Source organism: Bos mutus, chromosome 22 (genome assembly GCF_027580195.1).
Source record: "Bos mutus isolate GX-2022 chromosome 22, NWIPB_WYAK_1.1, whole genome shotgun sequence".
Lineage (NCBI taxonomy): Eukaryota > Metazoa > Chordata > Mammalia > Artiodactyla > Bovidae > Bos > Bos mutus.
Window position 1 is genome coordinate 39,389,776 of NC_091638.1, and position 24,469 is coordinate 39,414,244.

At 47.8% G+C, this 24,469-nt stretch overlaps 1 protein-coding gene across 5 annotated transcripts in view; it reads right to left on the reverse strand.

The window, feature by feature from the left end:
* The window catches only part of PTPRG (protein tyrosine phosphatase receptor type G), a 775,417-nt gene that overhangs the window by 86,618 nt on the left and 664,330 nt on the right, over positions 1–24,469 (reverse strand). For all 5 annotated transcript variants that reach the window (XM_070359914.1, XM_070359913.1, XM_070359912.1 and 2 more), the window contains 3 exons: positions 20,600–20,649; positions 18,028–18,790; positions 4,128–4,260 (listed from right to left, as the gene is read on the reverse strand). In XM_070359914.1, the coding sequence (XP_070216015.1) occupies positions 4,128–4,260; positions 18,028–18,790; positions 20,600–20,649 (946 nt within the window). The remainder of the gene's footprint in view (positions 1–4,127; positions 4,261–18,027; positions 18,791–20,599; positions 20,650–24,469) is intronic.

Genomic DNA, 24,469 nt, shown 5'->3' on the forward strand with positions numbered 1-24,469 from the left:
TTGCTGGTTTAGTCACTAAGTTGTGGTCTGACTCTTTGAGACTCCATGCCCAACAGGCTCCTCTGTCCATGGGATTTCTCAGGCAAGAATACTAGAGTGGGAAGCTATCTCCTTCTCCAGGGGATCTTCCCGACCCAGGGATGGAACTGACATCTCCCGTGTCTCCTGCGCTGCACGTGGGCTCTTTACCACTGAGCCACCTGGGCTTCCCATCCTCTATTTTTCAGTTTTAGCCAAATGTAACAAAACTAGTATTTGGCCTCCAAAGGTGTCCTTTTCAAGAAACCCAATAATACTCAACCCAATAATGCCAACATTTGAGGACACTTCTGGTGGTGCTCCATGAATACCAGCGTACGCTCCCACTTCTCCCGTGTCCTTGGGGCTGTGTGACCATGTCTGGCCAATGGGAGTGAAGGGTTATACTTCTGGGCCATGCAGTTCAGCCTCAGTGAACACGCAGAAACCACAGCAATAGCTGCGAACACTCAGTCCTCGGTTATGGAAACCGCCACCATGGAGAGTTGGTTTGAAACCTCAGCGTCAGGCCTGTCACCTGAGGAAACACTCCAGGAGGTTCTGATCTGCTTGCGTGCTCTACTTATGTCAAGGCTGCTTGCCAACCATCTGCTCTCACGGTGCCTCAAAGGCAGGAGAGGAGCACTATTGTTTTAGCTTCAAAACCACATCGCTAGAGGGGAACACCCGTTCCCTTCAGCACGTATGCATTTTCTCTGTGTACTCTCCCAACACATCTCTCTTTCACGTTAATAATAAAGAAAAAAAATTTGAAAAAAGAAAAAAAAAAAGATCCTTGTTCCCTCTAGGTGTTCTCATGTTTGGTCAACTCATCTGTCCTGATGCTAATTCAATTTCACTTTGTTTGTTCTGAAAGAAGTTTCTCCTTGGCACTCATTCCTGTGTACTGGCATGTTAGGAGTTTGGTAAAAACTCACAGGCAGGGCTTCCCTGGTGGTTCAGTGGTAAAGAATCTGCCTGTCAGTGCAGGACAACGGGTCTGATCCCTGATCTGGGAAGATCCCACGTGCTGCGGAGCAACTAAGCCCGTGCACCCCAACTACTGAGCCAGTGCTCTAGAGCCTGGGAACCACGACTCAGTCCATGTGCTGCAACCACTGAAGCCTGCGTGCTCTAGAGCTTGTGCTCCGTAAGAGAAGCCTCTGAACTGCAACTGGAGAGTGACCCCCAGCAGCTGCAACAAAAGAAATGCCCACACAGCAGCAAAGACCCAGCACAGCCAAAAGTAAATAAATAACATTGTTAAAAAAACAACAAAAAACAAAAAAACGCCCTCCAAAACAACAAGAAACACGTCGACTCATAGGCAGTACCTACTGAAGGAGGTGCAAACCTCTCGTTACTTTAAACCAAGCTTTGAATATACACAGATAATATGTTTATCAGCTTCTCTAGTGGCTCAGATGATAAAGAATCTGCCTGCAGTGCAGGAGACCTGGGTTTGATCCCTGGGTCAGGAAGATCCCCTGAAGAAGGGAACGATAACTGTCTTCAGTATTCTTTCCTGGAGAATCCCACGGAGAGGGGAAACTGGCAGGCTATAGTCCATGGGGTCACAAAGAGTTGGATGCGACTGAGCAACTAATAGTAACTAACTAACATGTAAATAACATGTACAAAACATTATAAACATACTTTAAACGTGAAATAATAATATATTATTCAATACGAATGCAATTCAGACTCACTGAGTTTTTCAAAAGTATACACAGTATGAATTTCTCATGGGGAAATACATCTTGAATGGAAGGACCTTAAAAGCTCTCTTGATGACACTGCACAGCCCCTTCCTGTAAGCAGCTTGCTATCAACATGTCTGTCTGGTCAGCCTGGTATCCACATCTGCTTGACCAAATAGCCATGGTCCTCAGTGGCCAGCATGACCCTTATCAGGGAGGCAGAGAACCAAGGTGGGCCAAGCAGAAATAACACTGAGGTTTGTGCTAGAACTACTGGGAACAGGAACTTTTTCACACTGGAGCTGGTAGGGTTACCAAGCCTGGGGCAGCAGTGGGTCCTCTCCGCTCCTTCCTGCGGAGAGTCTGCAACTAAAACCACACAGCACCAAGCAGAGAAAAGAGGAGGGCGTGCAGACCTTTCGTTACCTCCAGTTGCTCAGTTTAACCCATGTTAGGCAGCCTCCGATGTACCAATCAGTGGGCTCCAGACAATATCTGTTTGAAAACCAATATGTCCCGAAGAAAGGGTGACAGGGACATGAGTCTAGTGTTCCGAGGCTCACCCTGAAACACAACGTCAGCTATCACCTAGCTGGTCTATAGCGCGAACAGCACCATGGTTACCCTTAGACACCAGCTGAAGCTCTCAGATGAACCCTTCCTTATTCCCTTGACCTTTCTGATTGAGAACAGACCCAGGGACACCATCTGTTCACAGACTGTGTTGATCCCACCTTCAGGATGTATCTACAGTCCATCAGGACACAACCTGCATGGCTGCCCTCATCCGAGCCAGCATCACTCCTTCTTGGACAAGTCCACAGTCTCCTAGCTGGTCTCTCTGCCTCTGCCCCGGCTCCTTTTCAGTGTTCTTTGCAACACAGCCAAGGAATCTTGATCACAACACTTCTCTACCAAACACTCCTTCTGTCATGGTAAAAGGCAATGTGTTCCAGTGGTCTGGAGTGTTCACAAAGCTGTACATGAGCCAACTCCCCTTTATCCTGTTTCTTCCTGATACCCTTTCCTACACTCTGTCCCCCATACTCACCTGCTCCAGCCACAGCTCTTGGCTCTTCCTGGAACACAGCAGGAACATTCCTGCCTCAGGGCCTTTACACATGCAATTTCCTCTGCTTGGAACCTGCCCCAGATGGAGCCCTTTTGACTCCTTTGGACAAATACCCCTTACCAGGTAGGCCTTCTTTAACCACTCTGAGGGCTTCCCAGGTGGCTCAGTGGTAAAGAACCCGCCTGCCAAGAGGAGATGAAGCTTTGATCCCTGGGTTGGGAAGATCCCCTGGAGAAGGAAAAGTGCAACCCACTCCAGTATTCTTGCCTGGGAAATCCCATGGACAGAGGAGCCTGGAGGGTTACAGTCATGGGCTCGCAACGAGTCAGAGATGACCTAGCAACCAAGCAACAACCACCACCACCACCACTCTGACCACTGTGACTATTCACCCTAAAGCCTCAGCATTCCCCTCCACCTTCCAGACTGACTTTTTTCATTGTACACTTAATATCATCTTGTTTGCTTTATTTATTCCCTGTCTCCTCTCCTAAAATGTGAGCTCCATAAGAGGAGAGTGGCACACAACAGGGGCTCAAAATTCATCAAATGAATGGAAAGAAGGGAGGGAAACATGACGCCTGTTCATTACTGATGAAGCTTGTTAAAGGGCAGAAGCTTCCTACATCAGTTTGAGAGGTGAAGCCTGCCAGGGCAACCAAGTGGGCCAGCCTGTCTCACTCAGTTAAACTGGCTGACAGTGTGGAGCTGAAAAAGACAACTTTTAAATAGAAGCTTCAAATAGGCTTCCCTCGGGAAGCAGTGAGAACCAGTTCAAGGATGATGCTAATATAAGGATGACTTACCATCAGCCATCTTTATCTTATGTGTATTAAATGCCACAGAATATGATAAATGTTCTATCATTGAATTTTCAGTAAAAGGCTATGAAGAAAATTTTAAGGTCAAGAGGAGCTATTATGTGGTTCTGACAAAGTGGAGTATGGTCTCAGAGAAACTGGGAAAGCTCGGAAACTTATTAACTCATTTTGCAGGTTCAGAAACTAAAGCTCAAAGTGAGAAATGGGAATTGTAGCCACCAAGTAGCAGAGCTGGTACTTGAACTCGCTATCTCCCTGATTTTTGAGCAAAAGCCTCTCTGGCACTGAATTCTAGGAGCTCATCATGGGTGCTTTAATCTCAACAGTGGCTCTGTATCTCCAGTTGCTTGCAGATAAAGCGGGTCTCCCAGATGGTAACACAAGAAGTACCGCAGCCACCTTACCTTTCTAAGTGAAGAGGCCGTGGGCGTGCCCTCCCCTTGCGTAAGCCCCCTTTACTGGGCACGTGCTGACAACGGAACCCGAGCCGCACGCCAGGGCTGCCTGGCGACTCACCTCCAGTAAACGAGCACAGCAATGAGAAGGATGAGGCACACGAAGGTCAAGGCTGACACCACAATCAGAGGGATGATCCACTCCATCCTCCCTGGGGAAGGCCGGCTTATCATCCCAGAGGTGTTCTTCTCTGCTGCAAAGAGAAACCGTGCCAGTTAGAGGGCAGAGGCGAGCCGAGCGCAGGAGCCAGGGGAGCCTGAGTGTGTCAGAGAACTCTGCCCCACTTTTGGGTGGTTTCTGGAGAATGGGGCTGCCCGGTGATGAGGGGCAAACCACTGTCCTCGCCGTTTCCTGGGGAGTCCCAAGCCAAGCGGGGCCTGTTCTGCAGGCTGCACCCCGTAGTCACCAGTGGGATGGGTTTGAAGATAAGAGATCAAGATGTTTTTGAAAAGACTTGAGCTGATGCCAGAGACCCAGCCTCGTTCTGAGAACACTACTGACCCTGAGTGGCCTCTGGATATACTGAAGAAATGTGCTCGGGTCTGAAAGGAGCACGGAGCCCGCTTCTGGAAAATGGACAGGGGAGCCTGGCAGGTTTGCCAGGGCAGGAGGGAGGGAGGGAAAGATGGGTTTTACTAAGACAACTGTCTGTGACTGATCGGGTGTATATTTCTTCGTACAGAGTCAGACACGACTGAAGCGACTTAGCAGCAGCAGCAGCAGTATCCATTACCCCCTCCTCTAGTCCTGCTGTGGGAAACCACCCTCCCTAACAGTCCTGGTGGGACAACTGTCCACGAGTGGATCCCCCAGTCTCCCGGCCAAGGGGAAGGAGCAGGACTCAAGCACAGCCCTGCAGAAGTACCCAGATTCCTCCGCCCATCAGCTCCCACCACCCAGATCCCCAGAGAACCCATTTTCCCTCAAATCTGGTTCAAAAGCTTTTCCTTTGATCCCATTTCCCGCCTGCCCCCTCACCCCATCCTTCTAAAGGCTCTCAGAGAGGCAGCCACATCTCTCTCTGCTCCCAGCACACATCGGCCACTCAACAGTAGCCAGCCTGGGGGTTAAGAGGGGAAGCTTGCGGAACAGTCGAGGATTCTCTCGGGTCGGCTAGCACCTCTTACCCCAGCAGCTCCTCCTCCTCTCTCTCAGGTCCCAAGGATCTTCACAAGTTCCCAGCAGACTCAGGTGAGAACCTAGTCTATGAACAGTGGGGTCGATGCCTGGAAATCTCCAGGTGGTCCACAGGAAGCTGAGGGCGGCGTGGGGTTGGGAAGAGCCCAGGAGCACAGAGACGGTCAGGAGAAGCACGTGGTGAGAAAGCAAAGGTTCCCTGATGGCAGGGAGAAGCCCACAGACACCTCCACCGCTGGCTGTAGGGCTCAGCGAGGATTCCTCCTGCTCTGCAGAAATGAGGCCAGCGTTCAGCCAGCCCCGAGCACCCGAGCTGGATGGACTACGTGAAGGGCTAATCAGGCTGGGTTTCCAGGAGAGAGGAGGTGGGCTGAGCAGGAAAGAGATAATTGGCCCTGGGAGCAGATTATTAAAGAGGCAAGACCTGGAGTGAGGAAGAAATGGGTTACAGCCTTTTTACTGGGTTTCCTCAAATGCAGTTGACCCTGATCCCCTCCTCTGTTTCATGCACAGGCGGAACCAGATGCATGCCCAGCTCACAGGTGACAAGACAAAGGCACGCACACTGATGAAAAACCTCAGCAGGGCACACGGAGGTTTATAAAGAGCCTCCCTAACCATGCTAGCCCATTTCTCGTGATACCATGTCCCAGAGGCTTCCGTTAGCATCTATCTGACAAGTCCCGACTGCGTGCCAGGCATGCTGAGACGGGATGCGGAGGCAGGAAGACGTCAGACGGGAACAACTCTGTGTCTGTGGGGTGGGAATTTAAAGGGAGAGGAGCAGATGCATGAACAAGCAATTGGAATAAATGAAAGTGATGCCATGGCAGCACAAGGGGTCCCGGGGAACAGTGGTCTCAGCCCAGGGATTCTGGGGGGGCTTCCTGATGTTCAGATGGCAGCTTAAGGATGAAGGCGAGTTAGCCAGGTCAAAGGCAAGCATGGATGTGTTCTGGAGAGAGAGCACTGAAGTAGAGGGGGTATGAGGATGAAGTGGGGGTCCAAAATGGAGTTGGAGGCCCCATCAGCCAGGGTTTGTAGGCTGGATTAAGGGAACCGGTTTTAGGCCACAGGACATGTCCTGCAAGATTGTAAGCTGAGGCAGACAAGTGTCAGATGTACAATCTCTCCTTCTATACCATGCTTTCTTTGCAAAGCTCTGGTCACAGGCTGCAGAAAGAATCCGAGTTGCAAATGAGAATTTTGCAGGGCTCCAGCAGGGGGCAGCCCAGCCAGGTATTATGTGGCTGGTGGTGCGGAATCTCAAAGCCAGGATGGTGCCCTTAATGGAAAATATGGCAGGAGGGCTGACATAAACGCCTTACAACCATGGAACTCACTTTCCACCCCAGGAAGCCCGGGCATACCCAGTGTCTTATTTCTTTCCTTTCCTTCTCACAGAAGAGGCTTCCTGTCTGGGCCACTGCATGGTTAGGCAGGGGCGGGGAGGAGGCAGAAGGCAAAGTCACATCCTGCTCATCCTCAAACCACTGAGAATGACCCTCGCCCCAAACTCCCTCAGATTTCACAACTGAGCTGTTTCTAACATTTCATCACGCCTGTGTGAGCACTTTTTTTTTTTTGAGAGGTTGAAGGAGTAAACTTATCTGAAGTCCCTTTCAAGACAGCCCCTTGAATGGTGGCATTTGTGGAAGAGAACTCAGACCAGCAACAGCTGGCAGTGAAAGAGAAAAATCTAAGGATTATTTTGACAGCAGTTTGGTCTCCGCCTGGACTAATGGCAGGCAGCGCGATCTGCCTAGGTCGTTTACGTAAAAGCCAGGCAAAAATAGGAGTGCGGCTGGATTTCCACTTGGGCACAACAAAGCTGACTGCATGTTAAAACTCAGAGTCCCGCTTTGTCTTCATGGTACCAGGAGCCTGGAATGTCACTCCATGGCCACTCAGTCATGCGCATCTCCTCCTGAGGAATCCCGCCCTGCCCCTGGTGACAGCATGGTCCTCCATGAGTGGCCTCCCCCACCCCATCGTCTCCTGCTACTCACCTCTGCTGCAATGGGATCCAGCCACATCCACCCATCCAGTGACCAGCTGGGCCATGATCCCACCTTTCAACCTCTGACCCTGCTGAGCTCATTTTCCGGGAGCACTGCTCCATCCTATCCTGGAAGCTCCTCCTGATCCCTCAGTCCTGGCTCAGGTGCAGGGATCACCTCCTCTGTGAAGCCTCCCGAAACCCTCGGTCTGTGCTCTCTGGAAGGTGCAGTAGAGATTACAGGTTTGAACCCTGGCTCTGCCACTTTCTACATGACCTCTAATTGATAACTGGCATCACTTGGGGCCTGGAGTTCTTCATCTATAAAATGGGGAGACAAGAACCTATTTCCCTGATGTGGCGGGAAAACTCAAGACACAGCAGAGTGCTTAGAGGTGTGCCTGGCATTGAGCAAAAACTAAATAAATCCTCTAATCTTCGCTATGGTGATTGTCATCATGCACTTTTCTTACGGCACATGTAAGTTCAAGCGCTCTCTTATTTCTTACTGTAAGGTCCCGCAGAGCAGGCCGATGGTCTCCGTATAGAACAGTAATAAAGCTCTGTCTCTTCCTAGTCATGCAACACTTGGGGAGTTACTTAAGCTCTTTGGGCATCAGTTTTGCCATCTGTAAGTGGAAATAATGATACTTCCCACTACAATGGGGTGGGAGGGGGGTGTGACAATTACATGAGTTAATTTGATAAAACCCTTAGCGTGCTGCCTGGCACCCATAAGCACCTACTTAACATTATCAACTGTGACGACCATCATCACCACCACCACCCTCTCCCTCTTCAGCACCCTAGCATAGCACCAGGCAGATGCAGAGCACTCGTCAGGTGTCTGCAGAATCTGAATCCCCTGTAATATACGAGGGCACGCGTGGCAATCACAAGAACCTCGGGTGGGTTTTTGGGGGCATTGGCAGTGGGGGCAGCCTATGAGGTGACCACCAGAGAAGAGCCAGAACTTCAAAGTCTGTCCTAAGACTAGAGCTTCTTGCCATGCTTTAGGAAGAAACACTTGTCCTGTTGCCTGACTCAAGGTATGGCCCAGCAGGCCCTCAAAGGAGAAAGTGCCATCACACAGTCAACTACTAGAAACTAACTCGGAACACATAACCTGCCACCTGAGCTGGGTCTACACTTCCTCCCCTACCCTCGGTCTCCCAACAATCTTCCCCACGCCAAGGCCCCAAACACTAGACCATACTACTGACTTTTCAGAGAAACCAAGGTCCTGCCCTCCAGGATTGCAAATTCTGACTACAAATCCTGCCTCATGCCTTTTTCACTCTGTGACTTTGGGTAAGTGACTGTCTCTGAGCCTCTGGTCGCTCCTCTATCAAGGGGAAACAAGAGGACAACACTCACCTCTGGAGGGACTTAGGGGAATTAAATAAAATAACCTATGCAAAGCAGACTATGCTAGATGCAAAAGGAAATCATGGGGCCTCTTTTTCAAAATTACTGAAGAGTTTCAAGAGGTGACAGCAGAACATAAATGTAAACACAGGGCCTTCTGAGCACAGGGCTGTGTGACTGCAAAGGTTGCATCCTCAGAAAGACGGCCCTGAGCAGCCAAGCATTCAGCCCAGTACCTGCGTCCAGAGAACAGTGGTTCTTCTCTTCCTTTCAACCAGGCGACACTGCTGACTTTGATAAAATTAGATGCTCCCAACTGTTAGGAGTAGAAAGTACCCTGATGCTGGGAAAGATCGAAGGCAGGAGGAGAAGGGAACGATACAAGATGAGATGGTTGGATGGCATCACCAACTCAATGGACATGAATTTGAGCAAACTCTGGGAGACAATGAAGGAGAGGGAGGTCTGGCATGCTGTAGTCTATGAAGTTGCAAAGAGTCAGACATGACTGAGTGGGTGAACAGTTAGGAGCAGCTCACTTGTATTTAGAGCCTCACTTGTAACCCAGCTACCTCCTGAACGGTCTAGCAGAGCCCGGCTGCCCAGCTCCAGGAGAGTCTGCCTCTCTTTGTGATGCCTGAACCCTGACACCAGGACAAGTGCAGGATTGCTGGGTTAACATGGCACCTTCTTGCCCCCATCTCTGATCTGTCCAGTTGCTTTGGTCTTACTAGCAGGACCAGCCCAGCCATTCCTGCCTGCCATGGGCAGTGTGAACTGGCAGCCCAAAGATGTGTGGGTTGGCACCCCTTCCCCTGGGAATTATTAATTAAATTGAGAGGTAGGTGCCAAGATTTCATAAACAATAGAGTTCAGCAAAAAATCAAAATCAAAAATTAAAAAAAAAAACAAACAAAAAAACTATCCAAAATCTCCCATATCACAGATCTGAATTCCCAGATGGCAAACATCAGCTGGAAGCAAGGCGCATACTCTCTAAGACAAGCTATGGCTCACTCGTTTGCCACAGTCCTCACCACTCCCTAACACAACATAAGACCTGCTTTCTTTATCCCTGGGTCCAGTGGCCAGCTCCCTCTGGCCAGTCGAATTCCAATCTGCAATATGGCACTCTGACGCAAGGAAGCAGCAGGAATGCACACGCATGCACACCTTATCACATGATAATGCTTTTGTAAAAGCCTTATCATCAAAAGCAAAAAGCATGGTTTAACAAAACTCCTGACCAGGATTCTGAAAACATCAACTTGACTCAAGAGAGAGGCTGTACCAGGCAGCTTTCCCAATTCAGCTTTTATCCTGAAAGTGATTTTAGTTTTCAACCAATGAGAAGTGAGTCAGATTGTTGCTCCATCTTTACAGCATGGGCCATTCCCCTTTGTGAACCTAGAACCCTTTCATACTCTTTCCAGGGCTGCGTCTTGCTGTTCTGTGTAAAAGGATAAAAATGGGAAGCGGGTATCGACTTATGCCCCCTTCTCCTCCCATGGATGTGATGTGCAGATAAGGGGCTGCTAGGAGGGTCAGAAGATGTCAGGCCAGGCAGGCCTGGGACTCAGAGAATGATTTAGTTTCAGAAACATCTTCCAGTGGAAACGTAGAGCAAAATGCTAATATATAATCTTTGTTGAGCATTTGTGTGTGGAGGGCGGGGGAGGGTGAATGACCTCCCCACAGATCATCTTCCTCTTTTATTTCAGCATCCACAAGAATCTGAATAAACTGCTTCCATTCTGCTTTCTCAAAAAAAAAAAAAGAAAAGAAAAACAGTTTTCAGTGGCATATGTCATCACTGAATTAATGCTGTTTGCCTTTTACTGGCTTGGCTCTCATCCCAGTAGAAGCAAATAAAAACGGAGTACAATGTACTATAAATGCTACAGGCAGGGAAATATCAGATGGACCCGTAGGAGACGCCTCCTACCCTGCAGGAAGGGCTCAACTTCTGCTTCGGGACAAGAACCTCTATGTCAATACTAAAAGGGGCTTGGATCCCGACGGGCCACTCTCAGGAGCTGGGGAAAGGTGGATTTGGTCACATTTCAAGGGAGATTGAGAGCAGGACAACCTGCACACTCAAAATCTATAGCTGGGTTTAAGTCACAAAAAACTAGACTGTGTTTGTTTGGATAATGCCACTCCTTCAAAACCAGCTGCAGCTATGAATTACGGTGCTACTTAAAAAAAAAAAATAGTGTTAAAACACACATAAAAGTTACCATCTTTACCATCTCCAGGAGTACAGCTCAGTAGGGTTAACCATATCACAGTGTTGCTCAAGTGATTTCAAAGAATCTATTTTTCATCTATAAAATTGCAACTCTGTACCAATGAAATGACAATTCCCATCAGCCCCAGCCCCTGGCAACCACCATTCACCATTCAACTTTCTGTATGACCTTACTACTCTAGGTAACTCATGTAAGTGGCCTCGTGTGTGTGCGTGTGTGTGTGCGCACGTGTGTGTGTTTTGTGACTGGCTCAAGGTTCATCTATGTTGTAGCCCTGTGACAGGGTTTCCTTCCTTTTTAAAGCTGAATGACATTCCACTCTGAATATACCACATTTTGTTTATCTATTCATCAGTCATCGGACATGTGGCTTGTTTCCATTCCTTGGAAACTTGGCCACTATAAATAACACTGCTAGGAACATGACAGTTCAAATCTCTCTTCAAGACCCAACTCTCAATCCTTTTGGGTAAATACCCAGGAATAGGATTCCTGGATCATCCGGCCATTCTATGTTTAATTTTATTAAGAACTTCCATACTGTTTCCTAAGTGGCTACACCATTTTACATTCCCCTCAACAGGGCACAAAAGTCTTCGTTTTGCCACATCTTCAACAACACTTGTTGTTTTCTATTTTGTTTTTCGAGTTTTGCGCTAGCACCCCTAACAGTTGTAAAGTAAAAAGAAAGCTGCTTTTTTATAGGGCCACAAAACTCGTCTTTATTTTCTGAAGCCCTGGCATTAGCTAAACTGCTGTTGAAGAGACATGACTTTGAGTCACAACTACATATACTCTCCTGCAACGGGACATGGGTTTCATGTTCCCATGACCATGTCTGAGCTCGATTTACAGCATCCATCATGTCTCTCCATTTACATCATGACTAGGAGTTGCCATCAATAAGCCCCCTTACCATTTCTCACAGAGCTCAGACTCAAAACAATGCAAGCGTCACCTGTATTTCAATAAGGCGTTGGAACACTGAAGGCACTTGGTAAATCCCAATTTAATTCAAGTTCCATAAACACAGCAGGTCCTGGGTCCCAACCTACTGGAAATCACCACCATAGATGCTTCACTGCAACATCATGTGTCTCTGCCATTAACCAGAACTCATGCCAGACACACAGCCCCTTACACCCGGATCCTTTGCTCCAGCCTCTCTGAAAATCTGCTTGTTCTCGGTGAGGTCTGGTTTCCTACATCAAGAGGTATACAATCTGTCCTAGTCTCGGGATCACTGAGTGAGAGACAGAAACTTCCAAGGACCCAGACACTTTCTAGGAGGAAACTAAACCACACTGGTGCCTTCAGGGCACCCAAGCTAGTTCTTCTCAACACTTGTGGGAAAATCAGTCAGGAGCCGGGGCAAGCCATATGACGTAGAAGAGTTCTCCCCACAAAAGGAGCCTGAGCAACAAAACCAGGAAGGCTGGAAACTGCGACGACAGTCCGTACAAGATCCTGGTCTGATTACTTTAAATAAAGCATGCAGGGACTTCCCTGGTGGGCCAGTGGCTAGGACTCTGTGCACCTGTGCAGGGGGCCCAGGTTCGACCCCCTGGTCAGGGAACTAGATCCCACATGCCACGAGCAAGAGTTCGCAAGCCACAACTGAACATTCTGCACGCCACAAGGAAGGTTGCATATCCCACGCATTGCAGCTAAGACCCAGCAGAGCCAAAAAGCCAACCAAACAAAGCATGAAGCATCTCCCCCCATAAATCCCAGCTGAATTTCAGTCATGACGTCTGCTCTGTATTCATGAGCCTGTATTGCTACTTATTTCTGACCTTAAATTACCTCCTATTTTTTCCTCCCAAGTAAACATCTTTGAAAAGGAACTTTATGTTAACCTATAAATCTGAGTTTCTCCACCATGGCATTATGGACATTTTGGACTAAGACATTCTTTGTTGTGGGACTGGTCTGTGTCTTGGGATGTTCAGCAGTATCCTTGGTCTCTTCCCATTACATGTTAGGAGCAGGTCCTGCTTCAGTCATGATAACCGAAAACGTTTCCAGATATTGCCAAATATCCCTGTGAGGAAAGGGAACACGCTCATCTCTAGGTGACCTTGAGAGTCTGTGCCAAAAGTGAAAAAATGGTTTCTTTTTACAAGGACACATTCAAATATTCACTTAATAATTAATAATTCATTTGAATTATTTGCCCACTTGGCGAATAAGCCCCAAGGGCAGGAAGCCAGCAGCACCAGGTGGGTTCAGGGCCTGTGTCTGACCCCCCGTCTCGCCATGCCTTGCTCAGGCAAATTCCTTAACCTTTGAGCCTTGGTTTCCTCAGGCTCCCAGGTGATGCTAGTGGGAGAGAACCTGCCTGCCAATGCAGGAGATTTAACAGACACCAGTTCAATCTCTGGGTTGGGAAGATCCCCTAGGGGAGGGAATGGCAATCCGCTCCAGTCTTCTTGCCTGGAGAATGGACAGAGAAGCCTAGTGGGCTACAGTCCATAGGGTTGCAAGGAGTTGGATACAACTGAAGTGACTTAGCACGCACGCCTCAGTTTTCCCACTGGTTTAAGGGCCACAAAGACAGCAGAGGCCCCCTGGGGTTGTGTAGAATAAGTGACATCACATTTTGGCTTTTAGCGCACACATCACCAGCATGGAACAAATATTAAGCAGCGATGCAATTGTTTCTAAAGATTTTCAAGCTGGGTTTCCTTAGAGTGTAAGTGTTCCCAAGAGGTACTCAAGATTTGCCCAAGGGAGAGAGGTGACTGGATCTTAGCACCCTCGACTCTGAGTCAGAGCAGGAAAGCAGCCCCAAGTCTCTGGCTCACTGAGTCTACTGCAGATTTATGTGTGTGCTCAGCTGCTTCAGTCATGTCCTTTTGATTCTCTGTGATCCCATGGACTGTAGCCTGCCAGGTCCCTCTGCCCACGGAATTCTCCAAGCAAGAATACTGGAGTGGGTTGCCATGCCCTCCTCCAGGGAATCTTCCCGATCCACAGATCGAACCTCAGTCTCCTGCATTACAGGCAGATTCTTTACCACTGGACCACCAGGGAAGCCCATTCCTAGCTCAGGGTTAGGATCAAAGTCAGTCAAAGGCAAGATCTGGTATGGAGACTGTACTCTCCCGACCCCTGAACTGGAGGAGGCACTCAGCCAGCTTTCAGTGAATGAGTGTTTACATAATGGGGCTCCGAGCAAGATGCAGTCTGAAAAAGGAGTTTCCCAGGTATGAGGAAAAAAAAGGGAAAACCCCAGCATTAAATGATGAGTTTGTAGACTGTGCCCACCCTGAGATGCTACTGCTGGGGCATGCTGCGTACTCCAAGAACACTGTATTGCATCAACTGGCCTCTGGGGGTGTCTTCACCACATCTGGGCCGTGGCTGCTGAGGGAGGGACCCTGGCTGTTACCTGCCTGATTCCTGTATGTGTCTGAACTGGCCCCTTTCTTCTAGAGAATCGTTCTCTGTTCTTCCCTGCAAGTTAATACTGAAGATACTATTCATAGGATTTTTTGAAAAGATGTTATCAAACATCAAGGGGATTTAAATAAGCCTTTTGGAGATGCTGGTAAAAAAATAACACAATTTGTTTAACGTTAATGCTTTTTTTGAAGAGACTAAATATCGACTGGAAGAATTGTTTTTAACACGAAGAAAAAATAAATGTGGAACAGATTTACACAAATGTACATCCAGAGTCTTTAAAAGAAGTCGCCACTAACATTAAAATGATGGGGATTTCGTTTAAAAAAATAAACACCAAGCTGGAGGAGGCAGATGGAGAAATGGGCAAGATGGATCGAGGCAAAGTGAGACCTTGGGGGTCATGCACAACATGGGGTTTTACCCTCAAGTTACTCATATCTTTTATTAACCAATGGGCACACATGCATTTGCCTTCAATCTTGCCTAGCATCAAGGTCTTTTCCAATGAGTCAGCTGGCCATCAGGTGGCCAAAGTATCGGAAGGCACAAGGGGAAGAGGGTGGTGGAGGATGAGGTGGCTGGACAGCATCACCGATTCAATGGACGTGACCGACAAATGGGCAATGGGCTAATTCCGGGAGACAGTGAGGGACAGGGAGGCCTGGTGTGCTGCAGTTCATGGGGTCGCAGAGAGTCAGACATGACTGAGCAACACACACACACATTTCTGTGTAAAGCCACAGGGGTCAACAAATGATAGCCTGCTGATCAAATCATGCCCACTGCCTGTTTTTGAAAACTGAGTTTTACCAGAACTCAAATCACGTCCGCCCACTTGTGGGGTCTTTCAGGCTGCTTACATGCCACCTTGCAAAGAGGTATAGTTGCAACAAAGACTTACAGTCCACAAAGCTGGAAATGTTTCCTCTCTGGCTGTCTGCAGAAAAAGTTTGCTCATCTCTGGCTTAACCAAGCCCCACCACCACTCTCAAATTGGAACTACCTGAAATTCTAAAGGAAGATCCCTCTGACTTTGGGAAGAAGTGGACGCTCCCATTGAGATGAAGGTGGAAAGGTAGAAGCTCTGCTTTACCAGTGTTGGGGGCAGACTGGAGTTTCTGGAGATTGTTTCTAGTGCCAGCTCGTTGGGGACCACAGTCTCCGCCTGCTCTTCAAAGTTTCAGGATGACTGCTGGAGACCTGCAAGGGGCTGCCTCATAGTCGCTCTTGCTGTCCTGTGGATCTCAGGCTGCGTGAAGCTCCTCTTCCCGTGTCACTGACAAGAAGGGTGGCTCCGTTTATCTGCACTAAGGGCTCTAGTTATGCCCACCTTACAGGTGAGGATGCTGAGCAAAAGACTGGCCTGAAGACCCTGTGAGAATAAAGGGCAGAGCCTCCTAGGAGGATCTGACTCCACAAGCTACTCTGCCAAGATCGTGGACACTCAGATGCGTGCAGGGTTGAAGCTGGAGACTCACAGGTTCTGCATCTGAAGGCAGAAAACTCCACAGGTTTTACCAATTGTTTCTGCTCCCCTCTCCCTGGAACCAGCAACTTGACTGCCACTGCAAGGACTCATTTCCGCTCACCTGGACTGAATCCCAGGCCCCCACCCGCACCAGTGTCTCAAACTGCCAAAGCTTCAAGCTCTTCTCTTGGAGAGCTTTTCAGGAGTGTGGACAAAGAAATGTTTAAGAGGAGCCAGCTCGGAAGGCTACTTTGCCAGAGCCCCTAGCCTGCAAGCGTAACTGTTCAAGCCTGAAAATCAATTCCAGGTCCACTACTTGTCTGTGGAGAAACCACACTGGTCCAAGCTGCCTCAGTCCTCACCTCCTAACTCAACTTCCTGTGTCCATTCCTGCCTCCCTAAACGTCCACAGAGAGGCTGAAATGACTTTCTGGAAAAGTTCATCAGATGAGTAACTCTGCTGGGGAAATCCACCACTGGTTTTTCACACTGCTTAGAACCCAAGCCTCAGCATGGCTGACAAGCCCCTTTCTGAATTGAGCTCTGCTCTAACTCATCCTGCATCCCTGATCTCGGGGGTCCAGACACGCTGGCCCTCTGATGGCTCCCTGACTGATCCAAATTAGCCCCCACTTTAGGATCTCTGGACCTGCTGCTCCTATAGCCCAGAATGTTCTTCCATGAGTCACTGCCTAGCTAGCTTCTCACTACCGGGGTCTCCACTCAAATGCCCTTCCCTTGACCACTGGATGAAAACTGTCCCTGACCCCAACTCCAGCACTTGATGGCAATGTATTCATTTACTGGAACACTCTCAAGCTTTTCCATTAGAACATAAACCTCAGGAGAACACAAGCCTGACTAGATCTAGAGTCTATTCCCAACGCCTAGTCCAGTACCTGGTATTAAGTGGGTACCTCACAAGTATCTCTTTTAATATCTCCAAATGCAAGAAATCCAACTTTTCCACATCAATTCCTGTAGGGAATGTCACTGCTCCTGCAGGAAGAGCTGCAAACAGCTTCCCAAGTGGCTTGATATTTCCTTTACTTGATTCTTAGAGGGCCACTCTGCACCTTCCCCTAAAACCGGGACAAAGTGAGCAGCACCCGCAGCAGACCCACACTTCAAAACATGAGTCCATACCATCTTTGAGGAGGAACGTAATTCAAAACATGAAAATTTATTCTAAGTTGTATCTTAACATACGAGGTCTCAGCTTTAGATGAATTTTAATGTTTACAAGTGCAAAAGCAAATAAATATTTACCAGTTGCTTTTTTTTTTTTTTTGCACTCTTATAACTCCACAACAGCTTAGACGCAAAAAAAAAAAAAAAGAAAGAAAGAAAAAAATTGTTACTAAACATCTTGTAGTCTGGCAAAAGAGAGACTTTCTTATTAAGAAAACCCCCACAACAATAACAACCCCTCATGTTCAGGACTCCCTTGTAAAAACTACCAGGATGTTTCAATAAGATGTGAGCATAGGACAGAGCCACAAAATCACCCCTGGCCAGGAAGATGGGGATCATGTCCTCCCCGCCGAGGGCAGACCAGCTGTGCCCTGGAGTCATCATCCATAAAACGCACAATTCCGAGCAAATGGGGCACTATTTCACAAGCTGGGATGAGTGAATCCCAGTTCTCCCCACGCTGGAGGTTCTCACCCCTGTAGTTTTAATATAAAGTCACTTCCCCCGAGTGGCCGTTGGTGGTTAAAATAGCTCCTTGCACTCTTCCTGATTCTTTTCTTTGACACCACCCTATTTCTTTCCTTCCCTGTGATCGTTCACAGTCTCCACCAACTGTTAGCTAGGTTTCTGGCTTGCCCATGGATCTGCTTGCTTGCTTTCCAACCTCTCTATTTCCTAACTTCCCTGGTTCGGGCTCCTCTTTTCCCCTGTGAGCTTCAAGCCGCAGGCATCATGCTCACCTCAGTCAGCACCCCGGCAAGCGACTGGCACCGATCAGGCAGCCCAGAAACACAGGGGCTGCGTAAGAGCCTAAGCAAAGAAATCGGAAAGAATACATTTCTCAAGATGGATGTCTTTTTCCATCATGTACTTCACGGTATGGCCGAAGTGCCTGGAGTTACTTAAGCAAGTCGACTTTACCAGGAAGCAAGTATGAAGACAAGACTTAGTCGAGCCACTTTAATAGAAGAGGTGATTTTTATCAGAAGAAAATATTAAGAGACACACACACGCACACAATTCCAGGAATACTAAGCACTCTCTGGATCTTCCCTCTCTGCTCTCAAATATTTCTTCAAGGGTAAGACTGTTCACATCAGCTTGAGGGCTCAGGGGAGGGGCGGCGCTTACCTGGGTTAACAGTGATGAACCTGCTGTCCTCGGGAAACCGGTCCCCTGGGGGCACGGGCTTCCTGGATGGCATCTCGGGCCTCGCAGGATCACTGTCTTCATCCTGCTCCTCTGTGACTGTGGGGGGCACTTGGGTGGGGGTGACCGAGAGGGGGTCCAGGGCGTCCTGGGGCCGGGCGGTGGGGATGGCAGTGCGGGCCCGCTCGCGCCCGGATGTAGTCTGATGCGCGCCCTCCTGGGCAGCGGTGCCGGGGGCCGAGGGCGCAGCGGTGGGCTGGGTGTGGTTGCGCGCCCGCGGGGCGTGGGTCACCCCACTCCGCTCCTTCTTCTCGGAGTCCTTCTCGCCTTCCTCCTCGTGCTCCCGCTCGCCGTCCTCGCTCTCGCTCTTCTCGTCCTTTTCGCTCTCCTCCGCGCCCTCGCCGTCCTTGCTGGGCGCTGAATCGCCGTCGGCGCCCGGGCTGGCCAAGGCCTCGGTCGTGGCCAGGACGGGTCTGCCGGCCTGCTTGCTGGCCGAGGCGGCCGTAGGCAGGCGCGTGGGCCACACAGTGCTGGGGAAGGAGGAGATGCCGCCACCGCTGAAGCCCAGGCCGGCCAGGAGCGTGCTGGTGACCACGGAGGCCACGGTCGCCTGGCTGCCGCTGGACGATGGGCCCATCCCAGTCGCCATGGAGACAAAGGAGAAGGGGATGCCGGAGGATGTCCAGGTGGAAGAGCCTGAGCTGATGGGGGCCATGTCAGCTGAAGAGGCCGGCGATGCTGTGGGCTTGAAGGGGTTGCCCAGGGAGGTGGGGGGAAGAGAGGGAGGAAGAGAAAGCAGAGTGTCAGTCACTGGGATAGGGAACCAGGCCCTGGATGCGACCCCCCAAAGGCTTCCACTCATCTTCACCTTTATTCTCAGAGTCTCCCAAAGGCTGGTGCCAAAGCTGACAACAGGCCATCTGTGGCTGACCATCACCGCTCTTCATGTTTTTATAATTACTTAAAATTTGTAACCTATGTCTTGAACCCAACTTCAACTTTTCACTGATATTGCTCAGGAGGAGGAGGCTAAGTGGCAAAAAAGTAAGCAGCATTCATGCTGCTGGGTTCTCTGCCCACCTGGGAAACCCTGTCTGAAAGGCAAACATCAAATAAGCAATACCCGGGCAACACTGGACAGTCACGCGTTGCTGGGTGACACTGGAGGAGGCAGGAGCTCTTGCATTCACTGCGGCACTGTGGGCAACTCGCAGCCCTGAGGTCTACAGAAGCTCCAGGATCCGGCCACACATCTTAAAGTGAGGAAGTGGATGGACAGAGGACAGTGGCCGCTACATGTCTGCAGTGGCCAGATCAGAAGTCGGGCCGTGCTCTACACTGCAGGCCTTGGGAGCCGGTTTACACCCACATCCCTGGGTCGGGTGCTGTACACCTGCCATATCTGATTTCAGACTCTCCAGATTTAATCATAGCAAAATACATGCTTGTATAGATGACAGTAAGAGTTCCATTTAAAAAGCTCCAACTATGTGCCTGGGCATCCCAGGCTCTCCCAGGGACACACGTGGACATCACCCCACTTTATAGGTGAGGAAAACGGGGCACAGAGAGGTTAAGCAGCAGAGGTGCGGCTGACTAGGAACAAGTCTCAGCTCATTCTTCCCATCCTACTCAATCAGGCTTCATGGGGGGACTGTATTGGCACATGGTATCTTACAAAAATAAGTGCTGCTCTGACTTATTCGTTTATTTTTAGTTCTTGAAACCTCATATGAAGAATCCAGAATTCCATCCCATCATTTATGTAGTTAAAAGTAATACAGCCAGAACCACTTAGATTTCACTACTGTCTCATCAAATTTCAGTTTGAAAAGTCTATAGTTTAAATGATGATCAAGTTAGCAAATGATGAGTTATTAAGATGGTGAATGAAATGCCAGGTGCCACCCCCGAGAAGGCACTGGAGACAGAGCAGTCAGACAGCCTGGCTTGAGCATGATACCTCACTTGCTCTCTGGGAGATGCTGGGCACATTAACTCACTGAACCTCCACTTCTTCATCCATAAAATGGGAGTCATAGTAATACCAAACTTGTGGGATGCCGTGAGGGGTAAATAAACTAATACTCTGTGCCTGAAACCCAGGAAAAACTTAATATATTGTAGGATTTGTTAGTACCAACACTGCAATTATTATTACAAGTATTAGTTGTACTAGAAAGGAGAAAACGTAGATACTGAGGCTCCAGACATGTGCAAATTCATATAACTTTGGTCAAATAACAACCTTTCAATCTTAGCCTGTCCCTACTCCTTTGCATTATTACATCCTATGATCTCACAAATTATAAACCATTAAAAATTTTTATCTTGACAAAAGCAATACAGTATAACACTGCTGGCTTAACTCTGTTGCACAGCTTTTTAAAATAATGCACTGTACTGAATTATATGGAGTGTGTAATTTATTCAGTTTTTTAACTAATTCTCATTGAGCAGTTTGACAACATCATACTGCCATCTTGCGGTGACAGTTCTAAATGCATGCATATTACCAACCAGCCATGACAAAGCAATTACATTCTCTACTTACCACTCCTGTTTTGACAATTCTGGTCCCTTGGAATATTCGAGTGGTATTAGCTGAGAAGCAAAGAAATTATACTGTAAACAGCAGAACTTTCTTGTTGTTGTTCCAACAAAACTGTACTTACCTACACAAATCTGAAAAACATAATTTTTACATGTTATAAATACTCTTCATTTTTTTACCCCCTAACTATCAAAAAATGTGAAACCCTTCTCAGTTTGTGAGTCATCAAAAAACATGCAGATGGCCGTATCTGGCCATATCTGTGGGTCATAGTTTCTGACTCTTGTCTTAAGCTCTTAGTTTAAAACTTTACAAAATTGTAATCATTTTCTTAGTTGAAATAAAACTTACATACAGCAAAATGCACAAATCTTCAGTGTAGAGGCAAATTAATTTTTTACTGCTGTATAACTCACCCTTATATTAAAATACAGACATTCTCCAGCATCCCAGAGGTTTGTACATGCCTCCACAGAGGTGCTCTCACGACCGCTCTGACCTTTGTCAACATTCTGTGTTTTTGAACTTCATAGTATTCCATTGTTACTCTCTATTGTCTTTTTTTTTGGTGATAATGTCTTATATTATCCTTTCAGGGACTATAATATGCATCTTAAACTTATTACAGTTTACCTTAAACTAGTACTTTTTATCTCTTCCTAAGAAAATGTAACAACTGTAATCTATTTGTCAGACTCACTTTTTGTGCTGATCTCAAAAACAATAGTCCTATATAAAATAAACATTTGCTTCCCATACATACATGGCATTGAGAAAGGTACAAAAAACCCACTAAATTCCCAAATAAATAACATTTGTATCTGCTGGAGTTTTTACCTAAATTAGAAGTGGGGCAAGTACTCGAACTATTTTTTATTTGCCCTGCAAACTGAAAAAAAAAACAAACAAAAAACGAATTCACTGTCAACATTTTAAACAGCAGCTTTAACCTGAAAATCCCAATTTCCTCCTCATCCTGAAGAAAAATTGCAATTTTTGGCAAAACTGAGTTCACCTTCCTACAGGACCATATTTGGCAGGGGCTAAGGGTCCATCACCCCCTTTCAAAGGGCACCTCTCCAGTTTTCCATGTGGTCCCGCCTCATTTGTATGTGGTTCCCTGCTGGGCCACAGGGCATCTACATTTGCACCCTGCAACTTAACGATATATTCACTTTGCTCAGCTGGAAAGTGAAACGTGTGAAGAGACAACTGTGGGAAATAGACTGATCTACACGTCAATACAACCAGGTCAGATGAGGCAGCCCAGGAAGCAAACAGTCCTTGCCTGGCACTAAATATAACCTCCCACCATCAGTGAGCTGCTTCGGGATCAATACTGTGCTGCCTCAGACAGGTATACACACCTTCCTTTGTTAACACAGGAAGAAAGCTTCCTAAGAGATCTGCTTTTCCTGCCCTTTACAAAGGCCTTAATTTAAGGCCAACAAACTCAGTGGCCACTCCATCACTGTGCCTGTTTTCATTGATCTTGAACAATTCCCATTGGGGTCAGTGCTAGTCGTGATGACTAGGAAGCTTCTACTGGGCCTTTCAGATCACCAGTCCATCGGCCTGGTGGAATTCAGGGATGGGGGGAAAAGGTGACACATGTCTCCACTGAGCTGTCAGGGAGATGTAGCTTCTTCTTGCAAGAGGAACGGAAGCTTGGAGTCTCAGCTCTATTTAGCAGGACCATCCTGTGTCTCTGTCTATGACTGAAGTGGGATATTTCCCTGCTGCCTTACAGTTGCTGGAGCTATTTTGAAGTATCATTTATGTTCACTGCTACTCAGAAATCACCATCACTAACAGACCCACCACTTGTCATTTAATACTTTCATAAAAGAAGTGCAGCAATGACTACGTTGCCGATTTGCATGTTTAAAATATTTTGACAACTGTATCTAAGTGTAATTGGTTTCCTTTCCTATGTATTTTAATTATTTATTTTAAACCATTCTGAGAGAGGATCTGATGGCTTGGCCAGGCTGCCTGATGGGTCTGTGGCTCAAAGAGAAGGCTTACAAGCCCTTATTTTCCATGACTGCTGAGACCTGCAAAAAAACTTTTGAACACTTGGCAATCAATCTTTCGAGCTGTTTGTTGAAGACCCAGGATACAGGATAATATTTATGCTTTGGGGTGGTCTGTCGTTGTGTATAAATGACTGGGCTTTGGAATAAGAAACTGGACTCTGCTTAGTAATCAAATGATTTTTTGGGGGGGAGGGGGGGACAAGTTACTCAACTGCTCAGAACATCATTCCCCCCTCTAGAAAATAATGTCTGCATTACAAGCTGCCATGAGGTCAGATGAGATGACTTAGGGCCAAACACTCTGTAACTGGGAACCACTCCACAGACAATGATCACCATTATTATGATCATACTTACTACAGTAAAGGTAAGCATAACTTATTTATTATGTTATACAGGACATAAATATTGTGTTATTTACTATGTGCTGTGCTTTGTCGCTTCAGTTGTGTCCGACTCTTTGTGACCCCTTGGACCACAGACTGCCAGGCTTCTGTGTCCATGGGATGTTCCAGGCAAGAACACTGGAGTGGGTTGCCATTTCCTCTTTCAGGGGATCTTCCCAACCCAGGGATGAAACCTGTGTGTCCTGCATCTCCTGCACTGCAGGCGGATTCTTTACCACTGAGCCACCGGGGAAACCCATTATTTACTGTAACAATGAAAATATTCCACATGGCTTTCTCATGCTGCCAAATTAGAGGCAAACTTTATCAAGGGGAAACCTAATTATTCTTAATAAAGTGCCCATGAAATTCCCTATGTTTCTTTGTTTCCCTTTTAACAGTCAACTCTTAAAAGTTGATCTGTTTTGAACTTTGGCCTCTACTGCTCACAAGCTCCTAGCTGGCTCATCAGAAAAGGTGTGCTAGCTGCCCTGCAGAGTTCATTTTTCCACTGCCCACTGGAAGGTGCAGGGAAGATCCTAAGGCCACTGTATGTCCCTTGGTCAACATGCAGGGACAAACACTGGTACAGAAAATGAGTGAATGCACGTCCACCCCTGAGCAAGGGAAGTCTTCAGGCAAGGAGGCACTGCCATCTTTAAGGAGTCACTGTGGTCAGACATTTTAACTATTCCGTGCTCGGAATTTATAGCTGATGAGGCTTTTGGGAACTGCATTATATTACAAACATTTCATTTTTCAAAGTCTGTGCAGAAGCCAGTGAGCTCAGGGGCCTATTAATCAGGAAAGGCGGTTTTGCAGATTCCAGGTTCCTAGTTAGAGAGCATGGGCGGCCTAATCATGATTTATGTGCCCAAAGTTGCCGGGCCCCGACCTCAGCAAGCGCGCGCGCTCTGGCTTCCCCTGCTGTCTCCTGTGGGCTGGCCCACACAGACCTGGCCTTGGCCTGTGGACTCTCCTCAACACAAGCAGATGGGCCCGTACATTCAGGTGGACACAGAGTGAGTGCGATTTACTCGTGAAAAAAATACAGCCATGCTAATTTCAAGTAGTTTAAACGGAAGGATGAGCTGATGTGAATGTCAGCAAAGGCTCTTTCAATACTAGATGCAAACCTGCAAAGCTAGAAGGGATCCTTGGAGGGAATCTCAGCTGAAGGGGTTCCTACTCTGGGTTCATCACATATTATCTTTTATACTAAGCCTCACACTAAGGGGATACTGAGCATTGGTTCTAGGCTCTGTGCTAATTACGTAACATGAATCACCCTGTCACTTGACAAGGGCCCCATGAGGGCAGTACTCTCCTAACTACCACCTTCAGACCATGAAATTGCAGCTTAGAGACAGTCAACATTTTCAGAGTCACAGAAAGATCACGTGGCAGCCAAGACTCAACTTGAGGCTCTCATGTCAGGGCCCCGG